This window comes from Ranitomeya variabilis, chromosome 7 (genome assembly GCF_051348905.1).
Source record: "Ranitomeya variabilis isolate aRanVar5 chromosome 7, aRanVar5.hap1, whole genome shotgun sequence".
In the NCBI taxonomy this organism is placed as follows: domain Eukaryota; kingdom Metazoa; phylum Chordata; class Amphibia; order Anura; family Dendrobatidae; genus Ranitomeya; species Ranitomeya variabilis.
The window spans coordinates 129,492,567-129,507,379 of NC_135238.1; the positions used below are offsets into that span (position 1 = coordinate 129,492,567).

Genomic DNA, 14,813 nt, shown 5'->3' on the forward strand with positions numbered 1-14,813 from the left:
GGTGGAGCCGAATATTAATTTACTGTAATGAGCGGGACCATGTGACCGCTGAGTACAGGAAGAAGCTGAAGCTGCTGCTGCCGGCGCCGGGGAAGCAGGGACCGCGCCTGGACTAGGTGAGTATTTTTAGACAGCCCCCGCTCCCCCTCCCCTGCCGACCCCCGGTATGACTCGAGTATAAGCCGAGAAGGGGCAATTTCAGCCCAAAAAAGTGGGCTGAAAATCTCGGCTTATACTCGAGTATATACGGTATATGTGGAAAGCTCATAGAGACTTATCCAAAGTGAACTGCAGCTGTTAATTCTGCAAAATAAGGCTCTACAAAGTACTGACTTTGGGGGGGAGAATAGTTATGCACACTGAAGTTTTCAGTTATTCTGTCCTATTTGTTGTTTGCTTTACAAGAAAAAGACAATCAAATGTTCATAACTGTAGGCATTTTATATACATGAACTGATGCAAACCCTAAAAAAAAAAAAAAAAATTGTGTGTGGATTTTTCCGCTCAGATTCTGAAAAATCCGCAGGTAAAATGCCCTGCAATTTACCTGCGGATTACATGCGGATTTACCGTGGTTTTTGTGCAGTTTTCACCTGCGTTTTTACACCTGCGAATTCCAATTATGGAGCAGGTGTAAAATGCTGCGGAATCCGCACAAAGAATTGACATGCTGCGGAAAATAAACCACAGCGTTTCCACGTGGAATTTTCCGCAGCATGTGCACTGCGGATTTGGTTTTCCATACATTTACATCGTACTGTAAATTCATGGAAAACAGCTGCGAATCCGCAGCGTCACATCCGCTGCGGATCCACAACCAAATCCGCAACGTGTGCACATAGTCTTAGTGCTATCACATGGACTGCGCTCTGACCAATGTTATCCGATCTTGGCTGTTCACATTACTTATTTTACCCAGATGGAATATGCATGTGAAAAAAATTGCAGCATGTATTTTGAGTGAGACTTCCCTTCTCAAGTCTGTGGGTGCGCAAAAATTGGATACATTGTTATTAATAACATACTGTAGGTAACCGTTTTCAGTGTTGTAAACTTTATTCACTGCTGATGTATAAAACAGATGACATAGGAATGACAATACAAAAAAATCGCCATTTTATTGTCTGAATGAAAAGGTGGATTTTTTTGTACTCTTGTGTGATGGTCACTTTTTTCGTTTCTTTTTTATCATTGAGGTCAATAGTAAATGGTCTGAAAAGAGGAGCAAAGTGAGCTATACAAAAGTCTGCCAATGTTGTAGCCAGTACTGCATCGGCATGTAGCGGAAGGTTGGCACAGCCTTGCAATAGATATACTGGCTTTGGTCTTTTTAGTTCATTTTACCTATGTGGATGTTAGTAGTAAGTGACCTTTTCAGCAGATCCATCATGGTCGCGAGATCACTTGAGTCCTTTTTATGTCTTGTAGAAAGCATTAAAGTTGCAACTTCCTAGTCTAAAGATTCCAATTCTGGGCATATGGTAGAACTGGAGTCCAAAGGATTCATAAACGCTTGATGATTACTCAGATGCAAGGCTTTGGTGGTTACTTCGTGCCTTTTCACCAAGCTTCTCCCCTGGTTTTGAATGCACAGTGCTTAAACTTGAAGGCTTTCTCCAGCACAGCTCACTTCTGTATTGGGTGGTGCTGATGATCCTGGTTGTAAGGTGCTTGTCATGTTTCTCTCGGGTGGCAGGTCTTGTGCACACTTCCTCTTCTAATGACTGGGCGCACAATACCTGCTGCCTGGATAAAAACATAACATTTTTGGTCAGCAATGCATGTCATTTAAAATAAAATAGAAGGCAAAAAAACTTGGTAGAATAATAAATGCTCGTACGGTTTTTACTGTCCCTCCAAATTCTAAAGTTTGAACTCAAACATATATCTACCCTAACGCGACACACTGTAGTATAAATTGTACCTCATTATAGACTACTGATAGTAGGTACCAATATCTTTAAAAGGGTTGGCTATTTTATCTTTATTTTGACATTGTGTTGGGGACATGATCCTGTGGCTCTTTCATATATATAAGTATTACAGGTTCTCCTTTATTTGTTAGTGCTGCCTTTCTCACAGACTGCTCAGCTCTCCTGTTCTCAAAACAGCCATTGCCAGAGTATCATGTGACCAGTCCATCAGCCTCCTCCAATTAAAACCATTGTTCACGTGTTTCTCTCCAGTTGGGGGAGGCTGATGGCTAGGTCTGGTCACCTCCTCCACCAACCGCTATTTTGCGAACTAGGGAGCTTTTAACAAGGGCAGGAGGAGAACCTGTAATATTTTTTATATTCAAATTTACAATAAAATATGCAAAAAGAAAACCAACAAGAAAAAAAAACACGAGAGACAGTGGTAATAATAGCAAACCAAAGGCCTTGTAAAATATCTGCCTTCCAATAAAGAACAGTGTAATAGACATACAAACTAATTGTACCCCAAAATAAAGTAGTAATAAAAAGCTGAGCAACATAAAGTGAACAACTCTAAATTCTTGGAAAAACAGGGTTAACCCAATATGAGTTTCAGTGAGGGTAGAGCAATGAGGAGGGAGAGCTGAAGGAAGTGGGTGGAGGAGAAGGACTAAAGAGGACTAAGAAAGCGAGGGGAAAGAGAAGTAAAAAAGGAGGGGGTAGATCAAAGAGTGTTGAGTGGGGACTAAAGTAATTTTATGGATGACAGAGTGCAAAAGGTTTGGGATAAAAATGACCCAAGTTACCTTATGATAGGTCTGTAAAGAGGAGAGGCTAGAAAGGAGTCCCTGTGGAACCACACTACCATCTGGAGATAACTTTATAATTTTTTTCCTGGGTTTTATTTGCAATGAGAGATTTATGGGAGGTGAAAACATATGTCCAATTGTTCTTCCTAAAACTTTTGGTGTAATTCAGTTTCCGAGGACTTACAGAAATGGGAAAGAGAATTTTGATCCAAGGTCAATAGTCGTTTGTACAGTACTGACATGGCACATGTGGTATTTAAGGAAGATATACACAGTTTTTCGAATGGGAATAATGGATGTGCAAATTTGGCTTTTTCGGCTAATAAGAGATGAAAATGTTGGCGTTGAATATATTTGACATTCTGACAAAGCATGGGGGTTTGTCCCTGTAAAATAGCTAAAAGGGGTAGGGGGTTCCTTGTGGCGTAGCTTGGTAGAAGTGGATAGGCGGCTTTTTGGAGCTATGAAGAAAGGGGCAGGTGGAAGATCCTGGTGGAAATCCAGGGTTATCTGTTATCGGGGTTAAGTGGCCCTGAGGGGTCAATTAAAGGTCTTTTGGTATGTGTAGAATATAGAGCTTTGAGGGTTGGTCAACAATATATGATAATGAAATATCCTTATGTCAATGAATGGGGGGCCATAGCCATGGTTGAAAAGGTGTGGATAGGGGACATATATCATGAGCAATTTCAATCCATAGCTTTAAATGGGAACATCAGACCAAATCAAGTATCAGTGCATAAATAATTACCGGGTAATATCGGTGGAAATCGGGCATTCCTTTGGCGCCTGCTTCTTTAGACCTTGTAAAAATGTCTCTGATTCTGGGGCTGCCCGAGGAGCAAACAAAGCTATTAATATTGCTTTGGATTTTGTATCAGAAGCAGGATGGGATATGGGCCAGAATGGTCTGAAGTAAATATAACAACCTGGGAAGGACTGTCATTTTGATTATATTAATTTTACCTAACCTTCAGAACTCACTGCAGTTCCAAGAGTTGAGCTCCTCCTCTAATTTAGACAAAAATGGCTGGAAATATAGGGTAAATAACTTGGTAATGTCTGCAGAAAGATGACTACCTAGATAACTGAAAGTGTCACTGGCAGGCCATTTGGAAAATAAATTAAGTTTCAGGATTCAGGATTTCTACTACCTTGAGTGGAAGCGAAATATTAAGGGCAATATTTGTCAGTATTTATTTTGAAATTAGACCATTTTCCAAAACATGATAGTTCCTCCATTATCAAAGGGAGAGATATGTGTGAGTTAGAGACATACGTACATCAAAAGGTCATCTGCAAATGCAGAACATTGAAGACACAAAAGAGCATAGTAAAACCAAAAACACTCAGTTTCAAAAAAATCACAGTAATCCGCAAGTGCTAGTAAAAAGATGTAAAAAAACAGGGTATTTGGTCTATACGTTTTTTGCAAATAATGTATACTAAGCTGCTCCACCAAACATCAAGGTACACCCACATAGAGCAGTCCTAACTGATGTATGCAATCCCTATCTGATGTATTTAAAAACCTGATCATCTGTATATTACCTGTGTGAACAGGGTCCAGAGAGGAAATGTTCATGTGGACACGCTGAGTGGAACAGCTTTTGTGCAGATAGCCCACAAGAAGAGGTCTTTTAGACACAAGAGAACAATTATGGAAACAGGAACACATGGGCTACTTGCACAGTGAACAAGTCTGTAGGAACATGTTCACACACCACCAAGAAACTTGAAGACACAAAAGAGCATAGTAAAACCAAAAACACTCAGTTTAAAAAAAAATCACAGTAATCCGCAAGTGATAGTAAAAAGATGTAAAAAACAGGGTATTTGGTTGATACGTTTTTTGCAAAAGATGTATACTAAGCTGCTCCACCAAACGTCAAGGTATACCCATATAGAGCAGTCCTAACTGATGTATGCAATCCCAAATGCAGAACATTGTATTCCCTGTCCTTGAGCCCAATAGCCTGAATGTCGGGATTAGCACGTATTGTGCTTATAAGGTTCTTGATATCGAACACTTATAGAAGTGATAAAGGGCAGCCCTGTCGGGTACCATTATTAATTTGGAAAGGATTCGAGAGGATACCATTGATTTTTGAGTCTTGCTGAAGGGAATTGGTAAAGGACAAATATTTTACATTTCAAAGATGCGCCTATGTCTATGTGGTCTAAGGTTTGGGAGAGGAACAGCAAGAGATCCTGTCAAAGGCGCCCAGGGGCCGGATCATGAGAGAAATCTTGCAAGACGAGGCATAATTAATGTCTATGGTTTTAAGAGTGTTGTCACTGGCTTATCTGCCCAGGTCAAAGCCGACTTGGTTAGGGTGAATGAGATCCGGGAGGAGCAGGTTAAGTTTGTTGGCAACCAACTTGGCATATATTTTTAAATCAACATTTTGGAGTGACATTGGTTGATAACTAGGTGTGGATCTTTTCTAGGCTTGGGAATGACTGGGACATGTGCAGTTGTAGTTTGATGTGGGAAGTGTTCAGAGACTGAAATATGATTAAAAATCCGAAGCATTAGGCGGGGCTATTGCATCAGGAAAGATTTATAGAATTTAGATGTGAGGCCATCAGGCCTGGGCTTTTGTGTCCTGGGAGATTCTGTATTACGATTGAGAGTTCCTGAGGGGAAAAAGGTGTTTGCAATTTTTTCAGGACTTTCTCAGGAAGTTTTCTTAAAATGTTAAGGCATGGGAGGTGATTTAGTGTCTCGGGAAGGGAGATTATATAAATTGGAGTAATAGGAGCGAAATAAATCAGCAATTTCCGGGTTGTTTAACACTAAGGAACTTTTGAGGATTTTTAATGCAGGGAATATGGATTTTCACCATCCTCGCCTTAAGTGCTTGTGCAAGCATTCTCCCTGGCTTATTGCTATATTCGTAGAATTTACTACATGGTATCTGAGGACGTCGGCCTCCTTGAGAGTTTGGGCCTTTTATTTAAGGTATCCAGCTAGACCCGTAGAAGCAAGTAATCGCGAAACGGCCATTGTCCATCTCTCACCTCCCCCAGCATTCCTTTCCCGTCCTGCTTTTCCTTTCTTTTGTCCATGGCACGAATATGAAATAAAGGACATGTAACTTTTCACTTCAGCTGGTGAGTCCTGCATTTCTTTTCTTCATGAAGTATTTGAATCAAAATATAGTCCTGACTACTGAATGAATTACGAGGGGTAGAATAAAAACTATAGTCTTTGTCGGAGGGGTGTTGTATGTCCAGGTGTCACAAAGATGACAAAAAGCCATTTTGATATGTTTAATGACCTCGTAAGAAAGGTGGGATTTACTTTTTGAATTGTATGGGGTCAGGTCAAGGGTTGCGTTTAGATCACAACAAAGGCGCACAGTGCCCCTCATTAGAGGGGCAGAAATGTTAACTAGATTGGAGATAAAGGTAGCTTGGTCTTGATTGGGAAAGTTGGCGTTGACAATTGTAATGATTTGACTTTCTGCTGCTAGGGAAAGTATAATATATCTGGCATCAGTATCCATGGTGCAGTCCATTATTTGGTGGGCTAAGGATCTATGGATAGCTATTGCTACTCCTTTAGAACAAGAGGTTGGATTATTGGGAGAATGCCTGTTTGTGTAATATTTGAGCCTCAATGTCCCCCTAGGAGGACACAGTTCTGAAGACAAATCGAGCCCTCACTTTTCATCCAATTTTGCCCATGGTATTATATCTTTGCCAGGTTTAATGGAGCAGATGATGGAGGAGCCAAACACACGCGTCCTCAGACAGCCATAGCTAGCCTCCCCCTCCCTTTAATATTTTTATGTTTGTGAGTGCCACAAAATCATGTCCTCAATGCATTTGTATGAAGATAAAGTGGTAAACACCTTTAGATGGATATGTTTTTTTCTTCTTGGTTTTGTTGACCGCAAGAATATGACCGTTGATTGCAAGCAAAGCCTTATGCCAAATGTTTGATTACTCTCACAGCATTAATGGTATATAGGTAGGCATGTGCTTTTTAAATGGACTATCAAGATTGTATAATTCTGAATGTAGACAAGGTATAGCCTACACACTTTGTGACACCCATGATGTCACAAGACAGTATCATATTTTATCCAGGGGCTTTACATTCGCAGCTGATGGGCCTGTGTGCTTTTAAATACTATGGCTTATTTTAATTCTTGCTGCAGTTTCAATAAGAAATCTTGCCTAGGGAGGAATTTTAATTCTGTGCCTTATGTTAAAACCTGGGTACACAGGATTACCCCAGAAAAATGTAACTAGAGTATTTAGGCAAACCTCATCAGCAAGAAAATCGCAGTTTCCCAAAAATTTTCTCCCTCACTTGGTTCTGTTCCATACTCGCCTTCATTGTTTTTCTGTACCACTGTTCCTTACTTCCATTTGTCTCTTATTACCTTCTAACTGTTAGGCTGGGTTCACATTACGTTTTAAAAGTCCATTAGACGGACTGCGTTACACCGCGGCATAACACGGTGTAACTCAGTCGTTAACACTGCCATTAAGCTCTATTTTGGGCGCATCACTAGCGCACGCCCAAAATGCAGCGTTTCCGGGTCCGTCACCACTAGCGCAGATAGAGCATCTGTTAGCTCTATCTGCGCTAGCGATATGACATGTCGGCACTTGCGTTAACGCAGCCCATATAACGCATGTGTTGAACAGGCTGCTTTAACGCAATGTGAACCTAGCCTAACTCATCTGTTATTTATCCAGAGACTCGAACCTCAGCGGGATCAACAGTCTCCTAATAAAGCAATGCTGCCCTTTATTTCACTACCAGCATATAGAGCATGTGAAAATAGTTATTAAAGACACACCTGAACTTTAAATACCACCCAAAGAAAGATAGGTGCATATAGTCTCTTTAAAAAAAAATATTTAAGCTTTATTCAAAATTAAACAATTTAAAATACAGTACATGTAAATTCAGCAGACAAATGCAATGGAGGACCACATTTTGCGTGTGCATAGTTATATCCAATCAACATAGAATTATGCAAAGTATATAGTGAAAATACCAATTTCTAAATAGATAGAAAGTTCACTTCATTAGCTATCTTAGAAATGTTTGCATAGTGCATAAGCTGACGCTGCAGTGCAGACGAGTCGTATAACGCTGGAGGAAAGAGGCGGAGGGAGATGGGGACAGCCGCAGAGACTAACTGCGCATGCGCCAGATTCCCAGCCCCGCAGTGTGAATAAATCATAAAACACTGCAGGGCGGGTTCTCGGGCATCCGCTACATGCAGGCGCGGTATCAATAGATTAGCTAATGTGAGTTCCAGGGCAGCGCGCACGGCGCCTGCCCGAAAAATGAGAGCACAGCGCAGACGTCGGTGACGTGAGGAAAAACAGAGGAGGCGGCACCCGGTGCACTAAGGGGATGAATGACGGCTGGGAGGTGGTTGAGTCAGGGGGAAAAAACGTACCCCCCCGGACTCAATACAGGTATGGCGCGCAACTTATAAAACTGAATATTTCAGCGTTATTAGGGAGCAAAAACATAAGAGCCACCTTCACAGAATGCAGCCTTAGTGCTGCAGAAGGTGGCTTTTTTTACTTAAAAACGCCCTGGGGGGTGACCAGTTCCCTTTAAATTGTTTAATTTTCAATAAAGTTTAAAGAATTTTTTTAAAGCGACTATATTCGCCTATCTTTCTTTGGCTGATCTTTATTACAGTCTACTGATTTATACATATTGTAAATGCTTTCCTTAGATTAACAATAAATTACATTAAAAGTACAAGTTTTCAAGCAAAACCGAGGATTTTCTAGATGCTTTAACTTACCTGTGGATGATGATGAATTCCTTCTCATAATTGAATGCTCTTGCATATATAAGTGTTTCCCTTCTACCTTTTGCAGGTTGCCAGAGGCCAATTGGGCTTTCTAATGAAAAGGCCAAGGTGTGCAGTTATAGCGGGTGGTATTATTGTAGCTCGTGCCATGTAGATGATGGCTTCATTATACCTGCTCGGCTTGTTCACAATTGGGACACATCTAAACACAAGGTAAGATGCTGTGCTTTTTATAATCCTTTTTCCCATGTGTCTGCTTATTTCAGAGACCAATCATTGGCACATAGCTATCTTTCCAAAATTGTGATATTTATTAATATTTTCACAGGTTCCTTATAGCAATTGGATTTTTTTCACAGATCACGCAAAATAGAAGGCAAAATAAGTGAAAATGGCATAACATGTTTGTTACGGAGAAGCGGGGTCAGTGGGTGCTCTCGTCCGCTGGCCCCGCTGTCTTTAGCAAGACTGCATGGACCACGGCTCATACCACTGAACGCCCGCTCTATCTCCCAGTGGGCAATACACTACACAGACAACACAGGGTTAATGTAAAATGGTGTGGCAATGCTTTATTGAACCACAACACACAATAGCAAACAGAACAATCCCACCATGACTGGAATTGTTTGGTTACATGGGCGCATATAAAATATCACTGGGTCTCCACGTATTTCCAATATGACATGATGTCGGAGCTCCCAGGGTCACATGGGCGCATATAAAATATCACTGCGTCTCCATGTATTTCCAGTATGACATGATGTCAGAGCTCCCAGGGTCGCTACTCCATCTGTGGATGAACGCACAGAGAAGGAGTAACGACAAGCATAGCGAGATGACCAAGAACTGTCCATAGAGTCCATACAAGGTCCAAAGCCAGTTGACACGAGAGCCACCACCTGACTTATCTGACCATCTCCATGGAACCAGGCGACCAGCGGGTCCCAACCCTGGCTTTCTCCAAACATATCCATGGTTCAGAGATGGTCACTGGATCAGATCTGTGTCCTTCCAACCGGAGCCGAAAACCCCTAGGTTGTTTCCTATAGGATCCTAGATCAGTGTCCCTCGTGATGGTGCCATGATGAATTGGCTGCAGTCCTTTCTCTTGTCTGTAGTGTGGTTTGCAGAATGTCCAGCTGGTAGCTCTGTATTACTTCAGACTCCAGGATTCTATAGGATACAACCTAGGGGTTTTGGGCTCCGGTTGGAAGGACACAGATCTGATCCAGTGACCATCTCTGAACCATGGATATGTTTGGAGAAAGCCAGGGTTGGGACCCGCTGGTCGCCTGGTTCCATGGAGATGGTCAGATAAGCCAGGTGGTGGCTCTCGTGTCAACTGGCTTTGGACCTTATATGGACTCTATGGACAGTTCTTGGTCATCTCCCTTTGCTTGTTGTTACCCCTTCTCTGTGCGTTCATCCACAGATGGAGTAGCGACCCTGGGAGCTCTGACATCATGTCAACTGGCTTTGGACCTTGTATGGACTCTATGGACAATTCTTGGTCATCTCTCTATGCTTGTCATTACCCCTTCTCTGTGCGTTCATCCACAGATGGAGTAGCGACCCTGGGAGCTCTGACATCATGTCATACTGGAAATACATGGAGACGCAGTGATCTTTTATATGTGCCCATGTGACCCTGGGAGCTCTGACATCGTGTCAACTGGCTTTGGACCTTGTATGGACTCTATGGACAGTTCTTGGTCATCTCCCTATGCTTGTCATTATCCCTTCTCTGTGCGTTCATCCACAGATGGAGTAGCGACCCTGGGAGCTCTGACATTGTGTCATACTGGAAATACGCAGTGATATTTTATATGCGCCCATGTACCCATACAATTCCAGGCATGTGGGGAATGTTCTGTTTGCTATTGTGTGCTGTGGTTCAATAAATTATTGCCACCCTGTTTTACCTTAACCCTGTGTTGTCTGTGTAGTGTATTGCCCACTGGGAGATAGAGCGGGCGTTCAGTGGTATGAGCCGTGGTCCATGCAGTCTTGCTAAAGACAGCCAGGCCAGCGGACGAGAGCACCCACTGACCCCGCGTCTCTGTAACAATTGGTGGCAGCAGTAGGACTCTACTCAGCCCGGCGGAACCGGGGGAGCTGCAGGGGACTGGTGTTCTCACACACCATCCATGGCTCCACAACAAGGGAGGTATACAGACAGACCCAGCAGACCATTGATGAGGCATGCACAGCAGGTTTCAGATGCCACTATATCCAACCCCACCAAATCGGCCTTGGGAAGAGGACCAGAGTAGGTATATGACCTCAACAAGAAACGGAAACTACAGGAGATGTTCCAGCTTCAACAGATTCAATAGAATTAAGGCAGGAACTACGGAATGCGTAGGAAGCCATGCGTGGACACAATGGATACCAGTTGTTACTCTTCAATTACGTATGGAGTTTATTTTCGTAAGGAGCATATGGAATATTCTCTAAGGAAACTGAATGATCGGAAGCCTATCATGTCTGGTTAATTAAGATGGGGGAGGAATGTGAAGAAACCAGATTGTATCTTAATTACCCAGACAGCTACGTTTTTGCAGACCAATAAGAACTGGCTTTTCATCTGTATATTGGCTTGTGCATTTGAGTGTTTGTGTCTGGTGGGTCAGGAATACAGACTTGCCAACTGATATACTATCTAACATGCTGTGTAGGTCTGTAATGGTGACTGTACATTGAGTGTGTTGGGCTTTGTTTATTGATGTGTGCTTATATGCTAATTGTGCTACTTAGGGTACCGTCACATTCAGCGACGCTGCAGCGATATAGACAACGAGCCGATCGCTGCAGCGTCGCTGTTTAGGTCGCTGGGGAGCTGTCACACAGACAGCTCTCTCCAGTGACCAACGATCAGGGGAACGACTTCGGCATCGTTGAAACTGTCTTCAACGATGCCGAAGTCCCCCTGCAGCACCCGGGTAACCAGGGTAAACATCGGGTTACTAAGTGCAGGGCTACGCTTAGTAACCCGATATTTACCCTGGTTACCATTGTAAAAGTAAAAAAAAACACTACATACTCACCTTCTGATGTCTGTCACGTCCCCCACCGGCGGCTTCCCTGCACTGAATGTGTCAGCGGCGCCGGCAGTAACAGCGGTGACGTCACCGCTGTGCTCTGCTTTACGGCCGGCCGGCGCTGACACATTCAGTGCAGGGAAGCCGCCGGCGGGGGACGTGACAGACATCAGAAGGTGTATGCAGTGGTTTTTTTTTTACTTTTACAATGGTAACCAGGGTAAATATCGGGTTACTAAGCACAGCCCTGCGCTTAGTAACCCAATATTTACCCTCGTTACCATTGTAAAACATTGCAGGCATCGTTGCTTTTGCTGTCAAACACAACGATACACACCGACCTAACGACGAAATAAGGTGCTGGCCTTCTAGCTCCGACCAACGATATCACAGCGGGATCCAGATCGCTGCTGCGTGTCAAACACAACGATATCGCTATCCAGGACGCTGCAACGTCACGGATCGTTGTCGTTCTCATTGGAAAGTTGTTCAGTGTGAAGGTACCTTTAATCCCATCACCATTGTTTGCCTTATCTTGATGTTGGACTGGGAGACCCTGGGTGATTCTGGGAGTGGCTTACATGCCTTGGGCTTAGAAAGACTCAGAGATCACATCCTGGAGTCTGAAGTAATACAGAGCTACGAGCCAGACATTCTGCAAACCACCCAACAGACAAGAGAAAGGACTGCAGCCAATTCATCATGGCTCCATCACGAGGGACACTGATCTAGGATTCTATAGGATACAACCTAGGGGTTTTCGGCTCCGGTTGGAAGGACACAGATCTGATCCAGTGACCATCTCTGCACCATGGATATGTTTGGAGAAAGCCAGGGTTGGGACCCGCTGGTCGCCTGGTTCCATGGAGATGGTCAGATAAGCCAGGTGGTGACTGTCGTGTCAACTGGCTTTGGACCTTGTATGGACTCTATGGACAATTCTTGGTCATCTCCCTATGCTTGTCATTACCCCTTCTCTGTGCGTTCATCCACAGATGGAGTAGCGACCCTGGGAGCTCTGACATCATGTCATACTGGAAATACATGGAGACGCAGTGATCTTTTATATGTGCCCATGTGACCCTGGGAGCTCTGACATCGTGTCAACTGGCTTTGGACTTTGTATGGACTCTATGGACAGTTCTTGGTCATCTCCCTATGCTTGTCGTTACCCCTTCTCTGTGCGTTCATCCACAGATGGAGTAGCGACCCTGGGAGCTCGGACATCTTTTCATACTGGAAATACGTGGAGACGCAGTGATATTTTATATGCGCCCATGTACCCATACAATTCTAGGCATGTGGGGAATGTTCTGTTTGCTATTGTGTGCTGTGGTTCAATAAAGTATTGCCACCCTGTTTTACCTTAACCCTGTGTTGTCTGTGTAGTGTATTGCCCACTGGGAGATAGAGCGGGCGTTCAGTGGTATGAGCCGTGGTCCATGCAGTCTTGCTAAAGACAGCCGGGAGAGTGGACGAGAGCCCCACTGACCCCGCGTCTCTGTTACAATGTTTAAAAAGGAACTGCACTTTTAACAAACTTTACATACCCTATATACTCGAGAATAAGCCAACCTGAGTATAAACCGAGGCACCTAATTTTACTACAAAAAATCTGGGAAAACGTATTGACTTGAGTATAAGCCTGGTATGCATTGTCCCCTCATACTCATCCTGGTATGCACGGCTAGTTATCCCTATCCTTGTATGCATGGCTCCTCATCCCTATCCTTGTATGCACGGCTCCTCATCCCTATCCTTGTATGCATGGCTCCTCATCCCTATCCTTGTATGCATGGCTCCTCATCCCTATCCTTGTTTGCATGGCTCCTCATCCCTATCCTTGAATGCATGGCTTCTCATCCCTATCCTGGTATGCATGGCTCCTCATCCCTATCCTGGTATGCATGGCTCCTCATCCCTTTCCTTGTCTGCATGGCTCCCTATCCTTGTCTGCATGGCTCCTCATATCTATCCTGGTATGATTGGCCCCCATCCCTATCCTTGGTATGCATGGCTCCATCCTTATCTTTGTATGCATGGCCCCATCCTTTCTTTGTATGCTCGGCCCCATCCCTATCCTTGTATTTATGGCCCCATCCCTATCGTATGATTGACCCCCATTCCTATCCTTGTATACATGGCCCCCATTCCTATCCTTGTATGCATGGCCCCCATTCCTATCCTTGTATGCATGGTCCCATCTCTATTCTTGTATGAATGACCTCATCCCTATCCTTGAATGCATGGCCCCATCCCTATCCTTGACTACATGTCCCCATCCCTATCCTTGACTGCATGGCTCCATCCCGATCCTTGAATGCATGGCTTAATCCCTATTCTTGAATGCATGGCTCCAAAAATATTCTTGTATGCATGGCTCCATCCCTATCCATGTATGCATGGCTCCATTCCTATTCTTGTATGTGTGGCCCCATCCTTTCCTTGTATGCTTGGCCCCATCCCTATCCTTGTATGCTTGGCCCCATCCCTATCCTCTGTGCATGGCCCCATCCCTATCTGTGTATGCATGACCCCATCCTTATCCTGGTATGATTGGCCCCCATCAAAAACATTGCAGCGTCTTGTTCTGGTGCCAGCAGCTGCTTTATGCTTTATGGCTGGGATGTCATGCGCTTCTCACAAGCAGAGCACACCTGCCGGAATACTCACCTCTCCCCATGTCGGAGCTATGTGCGTGGAGGGCAGTGAGTATTAAGTAGCGCGCACAGTGTCTGCCATCAGGCGGTCACGTGTGCCGCTACTTAAGAGAAATGAATATTCACCTTTCTCCACGCCCATGGGAGTGGAGAGAGGTGAATATTCATTACTCTTAAGTAGTGGGGACACGTGACTGCCCGGCAGCTGCAGGAACCGGCTGCTGGAGCTGACACTGTGCACACTATTACAGAAAAATGAATACACAGGAGTTAGCCGCAGCAGCTGGCTCCTGCCTTCTGTGACCCGCTGCACCGCCGCTGCCGCTCCACCTCCATCTTCTGGACACCTCACTCGAGTATAAGCCGAGGGGGGTGTTTTCAACACAAAAAAATGTGCTGAAAAACTCGACTTATACTCGAGTATATACGGTAAATCAATAGTACAGGCAAATATAAGAAACTTTGTAATATATTTTGTATTATAAATCTCTGAATAACATGATTCAGATGAAACAGAAAGTTCAGAGGGATCCAATCACTATAATGAGGCAGCAGAGTTACTTTGGACTCCGTCTGGCCTTTT

The 14,813-nt window shown here is 43.9% G+C and overlaps 1 protein-coding gene across 5 annotated transcripts in view; it reads left to right on the forward strand.

Moving 5' to 3' along the window:
- Positions 1-14,813, forward strand: part of PLEKHM3 (pleckstrin homology domain containing M3) — a 480,455-nt gene that overhangs the window by 194,405 nt on the left and 271,237 nt on the right. For all 5 annotated transcript variants that reach the window (XM_077275714.1, XM_077275715.1, XM_077275717.1 and 2 more), the window contains one exon: positions 8,594-8,739. In XM_077275714.1, coding sequence (XP_077131829.1) covers positions 8,594-8,739 — 146 coding nt within the window. The remainder of the gene's footprint in view (positions 1-8,593; positions 8,740-14,813) is intronic.